The sequence below is a fragment of the Ruditapes philippinarum genome, unplaced genomic scaffold, assembly GCF_026571515.1.
Source record: "Ruditapes philippinarum isolate M1 unplaced genomic scaffold, ASM2657151v2 ctg2859_1_1_1_1, whole genome shotgun sequence".
NCBI lineage: Eukaryota > Metazoa > Mollusca > Bivalvia > Venerida > Veneridae > Ruditapes > Ruditapes philippinarum.
In genome coordinates this window covers 45,045-60,296 of record NW_026852940.1, presented here as the reverse complement: position 1 = coordinate 60,296, position 15,252 = coordinate 45,045, and the positions used below count along the sequence as shown (strand labels likewise).

At 28.8% G+C, this 15,252-nt stretch overlaps 1 protein-coding gene across 4 annotated transcripts in view; it reads right to left on the bottom strand.

Moving 5' to 3' along the window:
* LOC132728820 (atrial natriuretic peptide-converting enzyme-like) overlaps window positions 1-15,252 on the bottom strand; it is a 96,193-nt gene that overhangs the window by 43,568 nt on the left and 37,373 nt on the right. Inside the window, exon 1 of one of the 4 annotated variants that reach the window (XM_060714503.1) lies at window positions 5,557-6,350. The exons of the other annotated variants lie outside the window; for them this stretch is intronic. Within the exon in view, the coding sequence (XP_060570486.1) occupies window positions 5,557-5,613 (57 nt within the window). The 5' untranslated portion in view covers window positions 5,614-6,350. Of the gene's footprint in view, window positions 1-5,556; window positions 6,351-15,252 lie in introns of those variants that run through there. 4 annotated transcript variants of the gene reach the window in all.

Genomic DNA, 15,252 nt, shown 5'->3' with positions numbered 1-15,252 from the left:
TCATTGTCTGCAAGGTCTAATTTAAAATGTATATTGATTAAAAAATTATATTTAATTGTAAATTAACATCGACAGTCATCTTCATTGTGTTCTTCTAAGGATTGTGGTTGTCATAAAATTGCATTACTTTTTCCTCGACGACCATGACGTAATTGCTGCCTGTATTCTTAATCGGTTCTAGCAGCGATTTATATTGTATATAGACAAAACATTTCTAAAAGAGGAAATCTGAACAGTTTAATTTTAATTTATAATCGCACGCTGATTCAATGTCAGACGTCATTCTTTGATACGTTGCTTGAAAGCAAACATTGATCCTACAGGGTGTGCTTGATTGTCTTTGAAAACTGTTTAAGCTATAATCACTACACTAAAAACGGAAATTTATATCAATCAAAATTAGAGGAAAATATGTTGATCTATTAGGACTTTTAGTTAAAGAATTGTGTCAACATGATGTCATGAATGGTTCTATAAAAACGATTTCAATAAAAGATTTAGCTGACTCAGCTGACACAAAATAAAGACAGGCATTCATATATGTATAACAAAATAAAAGTTGATTTGTACACTGGCTTTGGTGTTTCTTTAATGACACAGTTAGCTCACGGCTAAGGTATTTCACGACTTATATACACAATAAAGGAACGAAGCATTATTACGTCATAAGACTTTTCAACAAAAAATAACGTCAAGAAAAAATAATTATCCGCTTTTGGCCCTTATAAATATCATTCATTTACTTTTTCATTAAAGAATATATGGCATGTGAATTGATGAAGTAACCAATCCAAATCAGAACCAGAATTAATAAAAATATAAGGTAAAATAGATATTTGACATTACTAGATATTTCAGTCGATAAATGAGGACAACACTGAAATTTATTCTACATTCAGAATATCCTTACAAATAAGATTTCTTTGTCAAATTTATTCAATGACAATTTCTTTTCTGACAATAAAAGAAAATGCACTTATGTCACAAATGCTACATTTACGGCCAGAAGGAACACAATGCAGGCTAATGGCGACAAACATATCTATATAAAATTAGATTTTCTGGATGATTTAGGAAACATTCTGATATACCAGCAATAAATGTTATTCCCTAAACTTAATTTGCCAACGCTTTCTCCGTTGTAATATCTGTATTCATTTGGAAAAACGGAACTATTTTAGACCAATTTTCACACATACTAAAAAAAGCGGCAACTTTGATAAAATGTATTATTCGTAACTGATGCATTTATTAACAAGGTCCAGTGAAATTGTGAAACGCCGTTTACTCCGACTAACATTGGTTCTAGAAATAGTGGAAAAGCCCTTTTTGACGACGGTTACATTTAGAGCGTTCAAATTTCGCAATAACAAATTTCATTTATACAAAATTGAACAATAAATCGTTAGTAATTATTGCAAGAATAACAACAACAGCAAATAATAATAATTAGTGGTCTGAAATTGTACCAGTATACTTCGACTTGGTGAAATGCGTCATCAAATGATTAAAAACTGTAAACATTGAAACAATTCTTTGAATTGATTTGAACGGTTCAAACATTCAAAACCGAAATTGACTATGTCGTTTGCCTTGTAAAATAATAGTATCAGTTACCAACGTAAATAAATTACTGCTTTCATTACATTGATTCTATTTTGCTTCCGAAGTTTGGTATAATTCAGTTTGTTTGTTACTGTCGGCCATATAAACCTTGTGTTGCAAAAAACTTTTCTTTTTTCTTTTAATTATCCCTAACTACCAGCACCTACAGAATTAAGCCTGTAACGCAGGTGCAGCACTTTGATTTTCCTATTTTCAGACGGTATTAAAAGTTTGTACGCTCTGTGTAATCAATGAGTAAATGCGGATAAATTGAACAGAATCTTTACCAGCTTCTTTTACATACGCGGGCTGCCTTACAAAATAGATTTACAATAAATGAATTCAAGCTTGCCGATTTATAGCTAGTTAACTATTATCTTAACGATTTACAGGCAATATTGAATTGGGTAAATTAATCATTTTGTTTGTGAAAGGTTTGTTATTGATGGGTTAAATCAACAGACTGTCGCCAGGTTTGTATTAATATGTCATACAGACTTTACGGACTTACTATACGAATAAAAGAATATGAAAAAACATAGAGGAAATATAAATAGAGCCAATATGACTTTAAATTTAAAGACACTCCACAGAGGTCCAAAAACTTAAAATTTAATACAAAACTAATAAAGTCTAATAGATCAATTGGGACACATAAAAAGGTTAGGTAAGCAAACGATAAGTAATAATGTGCCCGGAATTAAATTGAAAAATCGTATTATTGTGCTATTCTTAGTCTGATTTGAGTCAAAAACGTTTTTTGGGGTCATTTTTTCAAAATTTAAATTATCATCCTTAGAAAACTGACTGAACGAATGATCTGAAATTTTGCACATATGTTATTGGTCAAGACCCTTACCAAACTGTACATAAATCTTAAAAAAAAACTATTTTCTCTTTACAGTCTCGTCTTGTCAAATAATCTCAGAGGAGTCCCTTTAAAACATTTCAATCGGCATCTTATGCTTCCTTTAAAAACATTAGCCGACGAATAACAATATGCAGATGTTACTTAGGATTTTGAACTTTTCACTCCCTTTGAATTGATAATAATTGGCTTTGAAGTTACACAACTCCAAGCTGCGAGAGAATTAGGTGCGATATTTTTAGAACTGTTGTTTCAGACGCTTTTAACTTTGAAGTGAGCAGACGACAGGGCACGACTGTTTTATTCTTCGTTTATGTGCTTCTATCAGACTGAAATATGATTACATATTAAAGCAGACAATATTGATAACATTCAAGTTTTACCAAACCAAAAATATATCAATTTGCCCTGCTGAATTTGTGAAACGGCTGGAATAGTCCATTCGAAGAATAAGGGATTTTAATATCAGTATAAATATCAGTACTTTTCCAACAATAAACAATAGATCAGACTTTCATCACTTCCGGTTCCGGTAGGTTACGGATGAAAAATGAAAATATCGAACTACTCTTTGCTAAAATCGAATTTTCTATCTATTCGATGCATAAAACAATCAATTCATCAACAATATGTAAAATGTATTTACTGCATTTTGAATGGAATTACATATGTTTGCAAGATACCCAATACCAATATATATCTAGCTATCAAAATATCAGAGTACGATAAACGATTTAACAGTTATTTGAAGAGTTCTGAAAAAAACGAAATGTTAATGATATATAAATCAGTCTGTTTTATCACATTATAAAACATAAGTACCGGATATAATTTGATGTTCTTAGACTTAGTTCAGAAGTATTTAGTTTCCTTTACATTTTATTACTTTTTATACTTTTAAAATATATCTTATTGTAGAAATGTCTACGTTGGAATTGAGACGGCATTATCTAACGTTTTGACAGTAGTAATGATTATAAGATAAAATGGAATATCATACTAGTCAAATTTGATATTTTCGACATGAAACACATGCATTGATCAAATTCCTATAACATTTTCAATGTGATCTATATGATATGTACATTCACTTAATGCATTCATTTTGCAGCATAGTTTATAGCATTGTCTATTATTATAGTCTTTTGTAAATCAGCAACTGATTGGTCACATAAATGTTATAAGACTGCTCTGTAAATTGTATATGTGCATGTATGTAAATTGTATATGAATGAGAAGCAAATGAAATATTCTAATCATCTGTTCTACTCTCTTTTACTTTATGGGACGAGGCACATTATGCCTAAGAAACAAATACATTTTTACTTCTTTAGGGAAAATATGAACTTAAGAATGTTTAAATAATGGTTTTTAAGAAATGTTAGATGCTTGTTACTTGTATCTTTAAAAAGGTAGCGTTTCATGTGAAGTAATATGTCATAAAAGTAGCAAAATGTAACAAAATGTAAACAAAGTAGTATTTTGACTTTCATACAAAATACTTTTTGCTATAACTATACTTTTCATGATCATCAACAAATGATAATGAAAAAGATGGTTCAGGTTTTTGGCCAATGAGTAACATTTTGGACACCAAAATTTAAAAGCTTTTGAGAAATAAAAATAAAAGCATTTCTGAGGCATAATGGGCCTTTAAGACATTTTATTTAGTTTGGTGTATAAATGTATAATAAATGGAGTTTCTTATTTTAAAGCAAAGATTCGATTCACAGTTGTAGATAAATTATGTCGGAATATCTTTGAATTTATATAAACATATTATCATGTTACAAACAGTTGGTGAATGAACATTCCACATACGTAACTTTATGTAAACATTTCCATCAAAAAATATTCGAAACACATCAATTTATCAAAAAATGCATTGGATGTAAGACCATTTCTATTTTTATTTTTTTTTGATATTCATCAAGTTAATATACATAAAGAAAAACCAATGCATATATGTTTTCGAGTATAAAAACACACAATCTGTATGTTTTAAAATCATGTATAATACAAAACAATAGAATGTAATAGTGAGAAATAAATGTTCAATAATGTAAAACTACGTGTTATGCAATAAAAACACATGTTAAAGCTCAAATATGTACAGATCACGTGACCACAACAATTTTAATGTGACATTAGTATAAACAACTGTATTCATTATTATTATAAGTGTATAGCGAAACTGGACAGACAGAGATTAAAAGATATATCTGCAAATTATGTACCCATTGCTCTGTTGTTATAAATACCATAGGTGTTTTACACACTCACATGTTATTATGGGTATTCAACCATGATAACTTTTAAAGTTTTCAGACAAACAAATAACTAGGATGATCCCCTCATACACATACATAGCCTTTCATTCATCATTCTTAGGTGTAAGTTTGAATTTACGTGTCATAAAACCTATGCAACCATTCTATTCTAACTGTATTTTAAAGAACAAACTTCATTATTGGTCGATATAAGACAATTTAGTAGACAAAAGCGCAAAGAGACATTGCCAAACATGTAATGATTTTGGCAGACGACACTTTCTCATATATCTCTATATCCGACACAAAATATATCTATCTATACCAACAGTGAAAATATATCTATCTATATCAACAGTGAAAATATATCTATCTATATCAACAGTGAAGAAAAAGTTAATGTCGTGTCTTTGCCTACAAATCTGATATGAAACTTCACTGCAATGAAATTGTAAATTATATCAAACTACTAATAATGAATGAAAAGGAGAAATGATATACATGTATTTTATAATGTGTTTGCACAAATAACGATTACGGAAGTAAGAAGGACGTCGCTCGCGGTATTGCCACATTATCCTCACTTTTTTATTCTAGCTTTTAAAACGTATCTTCTTTATTATGATAAACAATTTTCAACTTTTATTACAACAGAAAACGTGTTTTTACACTTGAAAAACGACAAGAGATGTAGCATAAGGTTTCTGTCCTGACAAAATTGAATTTATTTTAGAAACCTCTCAAAATATATTCTGTCTCAAATGACTCTTTATATTAAAGCCGTAATAATATGATTGAAGGATGAATACATACCGCATTATTCCTGCCAATTATCGGAACTATATCTCCATTTTCCATGATTTGGTGCATATATTTTGACTCATTTTGTCACAGTCATACTGACTGCCTAAGAGTTAGTTAAAGTAAACAAACATTTCTATTTTCCCAAGACGTGATACATTTTGAATATAACAAAATATCGCGTTAGATTCAATTCCAGAGGAGGTTACGACTGTGATAATCGTTCATTAATACTATCTCCTCTTTATCTTTTATTGAACAAACATGTCAAACCCATTACGTTTATTCTAAAAGCACAAAAGCATATATTCCATACACTTGAACTAGCTGGTCATTGTTTTAGTTATTAATAGTACCATTCGCGTTTTTTAAAAAGTAAGCACTTACTTCCAATAAACGAGAATATTTTAACTGTATGCAAACAACGAAGGTATTTGAGTAAACATATATTCCAGAAACGATTGTGTTTTGAATATATATGCAATCATCAAACTTGTATTGCTAAAGTTTATTTCTGTAGACTTGCAAACATTAGAAATATTTCCTAGGCATTCTCTCGCGTGGTAATCAACTCTCAGAACTTTTATCTCATCGATAGGGAAACACTCTCTAATGCTTAATAAGATTTCACATTTTTTATGATGTATCCGTATGACAGATAATGTTTAATGACACCGACCACTCAACGTGGTGAGAGCTTGGCTTTGCTTGAAAACGATTCACATGAGGGATATGTTTAGATAATTTATAATTAAACAGTCGGTCCAATTAGCTTCCATTTATACACGGCAATCAGCCAAGAAAAAACAAATTTGCACAGATAGTTTGTCCCGTAACAGGTTGGTTGGGTTTGTTATTATATACACCATTGCGTTGTATTTGTTTTACTTATCATTAATTACGTATTTGTAATACGCTTTGTATCTTCAAGATAAATATATTAGTTTCTGGTAAATATAACAATAAGTTGATGCTACAGAATATAAAAAACAAATTATTACGTAAATTTATATGATATAATAGTATCATCTGACCCACACTTCGTATTTAGAGTCACTGCTATCTTTGGTAAATACTAACTATCGTATGACTTTTATACAGTACAATTGATTTTCATTCTTTCATGACTGTGTTGATTGTCACAATCTCTCGAATACTGTTCTGATCATTAATATAACCTAGGGAAAATGCAAAGTAAATATGTAAATAGGATGCTCTGATATCCGTTCAAGAATTAAATTGACATGATCAATTTGATTATACATTCTGATAAATTTATCTCTTGTTTGATCAAATCGAATGGAATGATTTTGGAATACCTATACGAGACGGCCGTCTAGAGCGACTAAATCGAACTTGATGGAAATCTGTACGTCTTAAAACTAATAACACTAGCTTTTGATTTGGAATTCTTGCAAATATTTGCATGGAAATAGATTTTTTTATCTTTATTACGTTATGTTTATTTATCATTCAAATTTACAGAATTAGAGTAAATATAGAAAACAATTGATAAAAAAAGTGTGGAATTCATAACATTATTGCTAGAACAGTAAATTTGTTATCCAATTTCATAAAAATGTGGCTAGGAAATATAACTTTACGATATCAAAGAAATAAACCTCAGAAATGTAGTTATTGGAAAAAAGATACACTAACTATTATTACCTAAAAGTATTTTCCAAAGGTAGCAATATACAAGAAAGATATACAACATTTGTTAAACGAAAAGGAAAACAATAATTGGTCAGGATAATCTCTCTTGGAGATCAAGATGAACTATTGTAGGTAAACAGTTTACCCTTCACTGGAGAAAAAACAATATTGTTCTAATAGGTCATGAATGTACGTTAACGAAATATCTTAATACAAAAGATGTACTGTAGATAATCATTAGGCGGAACAATAATTAGTACCAATATATTACTTTCATTAGAAATGATAAGAGAGTAAATGGTATATTATTCAATCCACAAAACACGTAATTGGCAACAAATGATTAGTGCTAATTCGATAATGCAAAAACGTTATCACTCTCAGTCAGTGAACGATTCCAGTACAGCAATAGAGTATTTTCTGGTACAAATTGTATGTAAAAATAACTCAAGAGTATTATTGTTTCTCAATTAATTTGCCGATTTATATCTATTAACACGTGCATGGAATATCAATATGAATTATTTGTATCTTTTCGTACATTATTCTATCTAATTTATTGATTTAGATGTACGTAAGATAAGAATATGATTTACAGAACATTAGCAGATATACTGAAAAATTAAAAATTGTTATTCCCTTAAACTTTTATTAATGTTTTTGTTTTCCTGTTAAAAATTTGTTTTTTTTTCATTGTTGAATATTTTTGTTCTTTTTTTTTAAACCACTTAAAACAAATTTTTATTTTGAAACTTAAAATAGAGTATTTTGATAACCATATACAGTTGAATACCATAATAATAACGTTTACATCAATTCTTACTAACTACCACATATCAAACTTTGGGAAGGGTTTGAAAAATAGGAAGATTTGATGCTTTTATACTTCGTATTTCTTTTTCTAATTCGTCATAACGAAAATTTTATATCCAGTATGAATTATATCAAATTGTTATTGATTATTTTTGTCTCTTGACGTTTGTAGGCGATTAAAAAATTGCGTTTTTTTTTCCCTTTTCTAAAAGGCCTTATAATTTTATAAGGGTTTGGAAAAGATTGCAACAAATTAAAATGACAGTCTGTATTTTCCCTAAAAGTTCTATTAATGTCCCTAAGTGATGACGAATGACTTTATGTATAAATTTGTTATTATTATTTTGTCGAAAATCGTATCAGGTCGATTTGCATAATTATATAATATAACTTCTACAAATGCACTTTAGTTGAATGCAAATAACAACAACATATACATGTATCTCAATTAAAAGGGATATACATACACAGAGTGAGTAACATATATCTTAAAACCATGTATTCATATATTATGTATTATTAAAACAAAATATCATTATTTAGATGTCACGTAAACTAAATGAAAGAGGACACAGTAACACTTAATGCTATATATTGATTCATTGGTGCAATCCAGATTGTTTTACAAAATTACTTCAAACTAAATCAATTACACTGAATTTCTTAATAATAAAACAATGCAACTATTGAAATTTGTTGTCGATTTTTATTAACATGCACATCAGAATTCTGTTAATCAGTAATAGGAAACGGCAAACGAAATTATAAATATATTTGCTTTTTCATATGAATTAACGATGTTCCAAAGTTTTTTTTCCAGAGATTGACACTTTTGTTTATTTTTTTACAAAATTTGAAAATTTGAATGAATTAAACATGAGAATAAGCTGTGCATTTAAGCATTTGCAATCCCGATCCTTTCAGCTAATAAGAAATGTCCAGATTTTCTAACAAACGTCAATTTTTTCTGAAGAAGACTAAACGTCGAAAGCTTAAGAAAAGCGTTTGTTTTTATTGAACTGATTATATATTTACAGATTTTCTAACCAAATAAGGATTAGATTAATTTGATTTCGAAAGCACAAGAAGATGACATTGCAATTAATGAGCAGCTAGACAATGACTTAATGATTCCTGCTGATGTGAAGTGATCAATTAATGGCGGATTAATGAATTTCCTGTTGCGTGTCAGTCTCGAAAACACGTGGCTTTAATTTTTCTGTGTGCCTTACATCGAGAGCTTGGAAATCGTGCAAATGGTGTTATACCAATAATTCTGATGGACATATGCTGAACTGGTGATACAGTTATAAGTATACTGATAAAAAAAATAGAAAATGTTGTGAAAGACGTTTAATTTTTCTCGAAAATGAAAGTTAATAAAATAAAATCAATATCAATCAAAAATGTAAAAAAAAACTAATCACTGCATATGGTGATAATAAAATCGAGTTCCATTGCACGTTAAAGTCAAGATATAATGACCTGTAAATTGCAATGTCCTCATAAAATTCAATCTTTTTTCTGTTAACAATTTTGTATTTGGAATGATTTCAGATGATTTTAAAACATGTTTTCAATATAACAAAAAATTTATTACCTTCTTTGGTTTCTACACATAACAATGAAAGACACCATTCTGTTGACAAAAATAAACTTTTGGGTTTTTGTTTCCAGCAACAAAGATGGCATTTTTATAGTATTACATAAGTTTGTATACATGTTTCGGGTACATAACACGCCAACAAAGGTTCATATGAACTATTCTAATAGATGATATTCGAATGTTTTAAGTATATACTTCATTTCATGTCATCGTGCAACTTAGAATTCATGTCAACATGCAAATTAGAACAAAAAACATGACACTATTTCATTATATGACATCATGTGTTTGCAATCGTCGTTAAATAAAATTCAAACATTTCTTTATATTATACATAATTATGTTATATAAAATAGACGTAGCATTATCAGCGTTTCCCAAACGTTTGATTTGCTTTCAGTTTACTGTCAAAATAATATCAAAAGATCTTGAAGCGTGACGAAAAATGCATTTTTATTTTAAGAAAAGTAATAAGCATCGTTTATTGTTATATAATAGGATTTTGCTCTCTATTCTTGACAAAGACGTACACATTTTTTCTTACCTGAACAGAAGACAAATGCGAGACAGACAGTATAAAATTTAAGTCGTGCAAAAATGATATAAAGTAAATGTCCACGAAAGAACACTCATGTCGTGTACGTCAATCATAAAATCTTCGAAAACCCTTGCAAAATATTAGTTACATTTAATGTTCTTTATGTGATATGCATCTCAATATTCAAATCTTTATTTGCAAAACTAAAATAACATAAAATATTTTCGATAATGACAAACAAGTATTTATTTGAATATAAATTGTCTCTTACCATGGAAAATAACATTGGTTTTATAGTGATATATCTAGGTTGTTAATGTAAATTCTCGTTTTCCCTTTTCTTATCAGCTGACAGTTTGGAAAGTTATTTTGAAATTTGTATTGTTACAAATGTAAAATGTTTTCTTTGCAAAACTATCTACATAAACAGTCTGAGTAATGGTTTGTATACATTTGTTTTTCAAACTGACTAAAATCTCTGTATAAAAGAAGTTTAAAATAAAAGATTCTTTCTCTCGAATATCATAATTTCGAACTTTTCTTGGTTGAAATATCTGTTACACAATTTATATTTTTAACATAAATAATCTGAACTCCACGTGACATCAGTATATCTCGTAGTAAGGGGCGTGTTTTGTATCCTCAAGTTTAAACTAAGTTATTCCTAAAACATGAAACTTACAATGAAGTCCAAACCATCTCTGAAATACCCAATGTGAAAGAATGTACAGAAATTCACATAGCATAGATTGTAAGAAACTTCTGCAGCATGTGCGTAGTATGAGCTTTTGAAATGCATGTAATAAACGAATAAGAAAAATATTTAGAAAAAAAAAGAACAAAACATCATCACACATGATAATTTACATGCATCAATATGTCTAAAAGTAAGATGCATTCTTCTATCAAGATGCCAATACCATCTAATACGTTCTGACAGAACCCTTGTTCCTATCCGCCGACACACTAAATCACCTTTGATTATATAGCATCTTAGAACACATAGAAGCAAACAATTACATTTATCAGACTGAAAGTGTCCAAACTGAAACCATCAGTTATATTTATATTTCTCTTTTTCTGCAGCAGCCGACAGCAAATCTATCGTATTTGCTTCTTTATGATTTCTTATACATTGTGAAATTATATTGAATCTCAAATCAAACAATATATGTTACAACAATATTTTAACATGAGTTGTCCTGTATTTTTCATTATGGCGGCCTCAAGGAATCTCTCCCAAATTTTTCTAGTCAGAATAAACTGTTAATTTCAATCAATCTGTTTGATATAAGCTGTCCTTTAAAAACTTGTAGAAAATTATATAAGGAAAACCTTCGAAACATTTTCAAATGTATTTATTTTTGAATTATTCAAATAAAAGTTTGTCCAAAGGATTTTCGTGTATTGAAGAGAATATTCGTCTATTCGAAAGAGCATAAAACAATTTAAGTTTTAAAATGATTTTTGGTGTTTCCCTTGATGACCTTTACATAGATTCTTCTATTTTCCTCATATTTAAACGTTCAACTGTTCACAATAAATTAGGAACAATGAAATAAACATTAAAGAGCATTGTGCTACTTAATTCTCATTATTGTTTTTCAATCGGTTTCAAAAATTATACAAATGTTACACAGATAACAATAAAAGCAACAAACAGAATCAAAGGTAAATTCAGTCAGACTTTATGGCGGAAAAAAAACCTTAAACAAAAAAATTCTTTATGCATCTATTTATGATATCAGGACAACAAGTATAATTTATTATTCTACAAACAGATTTATAAAAGAAAATGTATCTTCTCTATAATAGCACTTCATGAAATAGTTTTAAAGAGAAAATATCCATTAAAGTAAAGATAGCATGGCTCTTTTATGACAGAAGTGGTATATCTGTATCTTTTGCATTTAGATTACAGGTATAGGTGATATGAAACTTAGATGTTTTCGCACAAATATCACATTAAGCTTGATTGATTTCTACTCACAAAACCATCATGTGGCACTTATGTTCTACCTTAATTTCTTTTTCTTACTTTTCCATTTGTTGAAGCAGCTTTTTCTAAACATGGCATTTAAGTAACTGATTTTAAGTAAAAACGTTAGTTTGGTTGAGAAAATAAATTATTCAAAAGAACATGTGTTGTTATTTAATCAACGGATAGATAAGTTTATATAACCATAAAGAAACGCGCAATAAAACAGCATGTGACAGTTCAGTAGTTTTTGTACTGATATTTTGTGTCGTTTTGTTTTTAAAAAGTACAGATTAAACAATTAATATACCAGAATAAAATATTTAATATTTTGTGTTGAAATGTATACGAATATATGAATAGTGTATAACGTCTATTTCTTAAATTTGCATTCCTGTTCCCTGAAAATGGAATTAGTATTTAAAGAAATGCTGACACGTGGTCTAATTCTTTAACACCATATCTTTTGAAATATCACCGGCTTGTCTGAAGTAATTGATACGTTATTCTAGTGTGATAACACGTTTAATGTTTTCAACTGATCAATTAGGCAAAATTATAATATTAACAAGATACAAGATACAAGCTCATATACTTCAAATGCACTGAATTAGATGAAGCTTTTCTTTTGTGTGACAAAAGCATCATGAAATCAGTTCTAGGCATGAGCCGTCATATGTAACCTAAGTTGTTAAAGTTATGTCTTCTTGAACTTTTCTGATGCATCTAGTATATATAATATGCATATTTTTATACGTATTCTTAGAGAAATAATTAAAAGTATGATAAAAGGAAGAAAAGTAGATAACGATTTTAAAGATGCAAATGAAAAGCAGGAGAAATATTAAGCAAAATAGAAATAGTTTTACATGAAAAGAGGTAATTAACAATCAAACAACAAATGTTAAAAGGTAAATGAATTAGAGAATGAAATGACAACAGAATAAATTAAGCAAATAATAAATCGTTTACATGACAAGAGCTTCTGGATTATTAAATAACAAATTTGATAACAAGCGTAGATGGCCTTGTATATATTCATTACTGTTGTTGTCACGTGTATTTCATTAAGTATATTGTTTTGTTTAAAAAAATTAAATAAATTCGATTCTATTCAATAGTTACAATAATTCTTTTTCATTGAAATAAAATTTAATGAATGTTAAAAACAAAACACTGCCACTTTACGGGTTCAAGTTAACCGCCTAAGACACGCTTGTTCCACAAGTTTTTGATCTGTTGGATCCAACAGATAATAGCAGGTAATAACAAAATGTTCTAGACCAATATCCCATTTAAAACCAAATCATTCAATCATGCTACTGGGTCGAATGAACGTAGAAAGAAAGACCTAAAATCGTAAACTATTCCACATTATTGTTTATTGCAATTAGATCCTAGATGTTGGTAATTGGCATCATTGTTTCCAGGGAATTTTCACATTATCTTTATTGAATTCTACTTATACTAACATTACATCACATTTATGTGTTACCCTAAGGCAAAGAACATGTTATAATAACTGATAAAAGAATCAGGAAAGACAAGATGGTTAATCGATAACTGTCTTTGTTAAAGAGTGAGTTTACAGCAGAATCATTGAGAATCATGAATCATTTTATCTGTTCGTCAACCATTTGGTCGCACAAAAATGAAACTAGCTCAAACAAATAAGTATGAATAATAAAATTTTGAAAGTCTATTAAAGTAAAAGAAAGATTACCAAAATTGACTTGGATAAGTTATACGAGGAATAATGTAGAAAAGATAATGAAATAAGAATTAATAAGAAGGATCATTTTTAAGAAAAATAAAATTGAAGAAAGTTGTTTCAAAGATCTGAACAGCTCTGTTTTGTTTTATCTTTTTTTCGGTTTTATCAACGAGTTAAAGTAGAAACAGTTTATACCTAATTTTATGTTTTAACTAAAGATATTGCTATGTACACTGGTCTCTCTTGTTATATTAACAAATAGGTCAGTCCTGACAAGAACGATGTGTTTAAGTTAAGAAACTTTTACGTTGGCATATTTAAACACCTTTTATAGCAGGATTTGTATACATTTTTTTGTCTTGATTTAGTTTTTGACTTTGTTAATTTAAAACTAAAATTTTATTGTGAGATATAAAATAAGAAGCCAGATATAAAGAGTCTGGAACCGCTGACCTGTCTTGCTCCAAAATGATGACAGACGCATGTTGTTACCTATCTCTATTTCTAGAGACAGATAAATAAAAACGTAAAATTTGTCTGTTGAAGTAAGTATTTTTTTCACATGTAATATAAGTTAAAACATAAGTTAAAACATGCTTACAACATGATATAGCAGACATTACAAAATAGACTAACTTTCTAATATCGTGACTTTATTCTTTAAGAAATATATCTATTTTCAAGAAAAAAGTAAAAATAAAGATAACGGAGAAATAGTATTGTTCACGCAAACACAACATCAATACTTTGATATCTAACGATACTGAGCCAAATTTTAGTCTATTATCTTTATCTCTTTAATATAAAACTAACGAGCCTCGTGGTCTTAATTTTACAAGATGTAGACATAGACAGGTTTTTGGATATACCTTTATTTTTTAAAAAACCATTTCATCTACGTACAATTTAAAAAATGACGGAATACATTGGTAACCAGTCAGTTATCAAGTTTTGGATAATTTCTGTTAGTAAAATCATAGTTGTTGACATAACAAAGATATAAATCAATAGATATTGTTTCGATATCACCACCAATCTGTCCTTGCTCAAACTTAAAATTTCTTAAAAAAATAATGAAATATACAATGCACTCTTATTACCGTTAATTTCAAGAAAACACAACACCCACATATTCTATGATTATGATTATCTCTAATGATACATGTTTTGTTCCATATGACTTACAAAAAAAACATGTATATACAAAAAACTGGTAGAAACAGTTGAGAAAAAAAATGAGTTCTGTAATTGGGAAGAAGACCAAGGTAATCCATCTAATATAAAATTTGAATGTCAAAAATCCAAAAATAAGCGCTCCTGATGAATAAGGCCTGATCTCATTATTTCATGAGAAACGCTTTCGTTTGGTGGAGTCAATTTCAGAAAGATTTAATGATGATTTC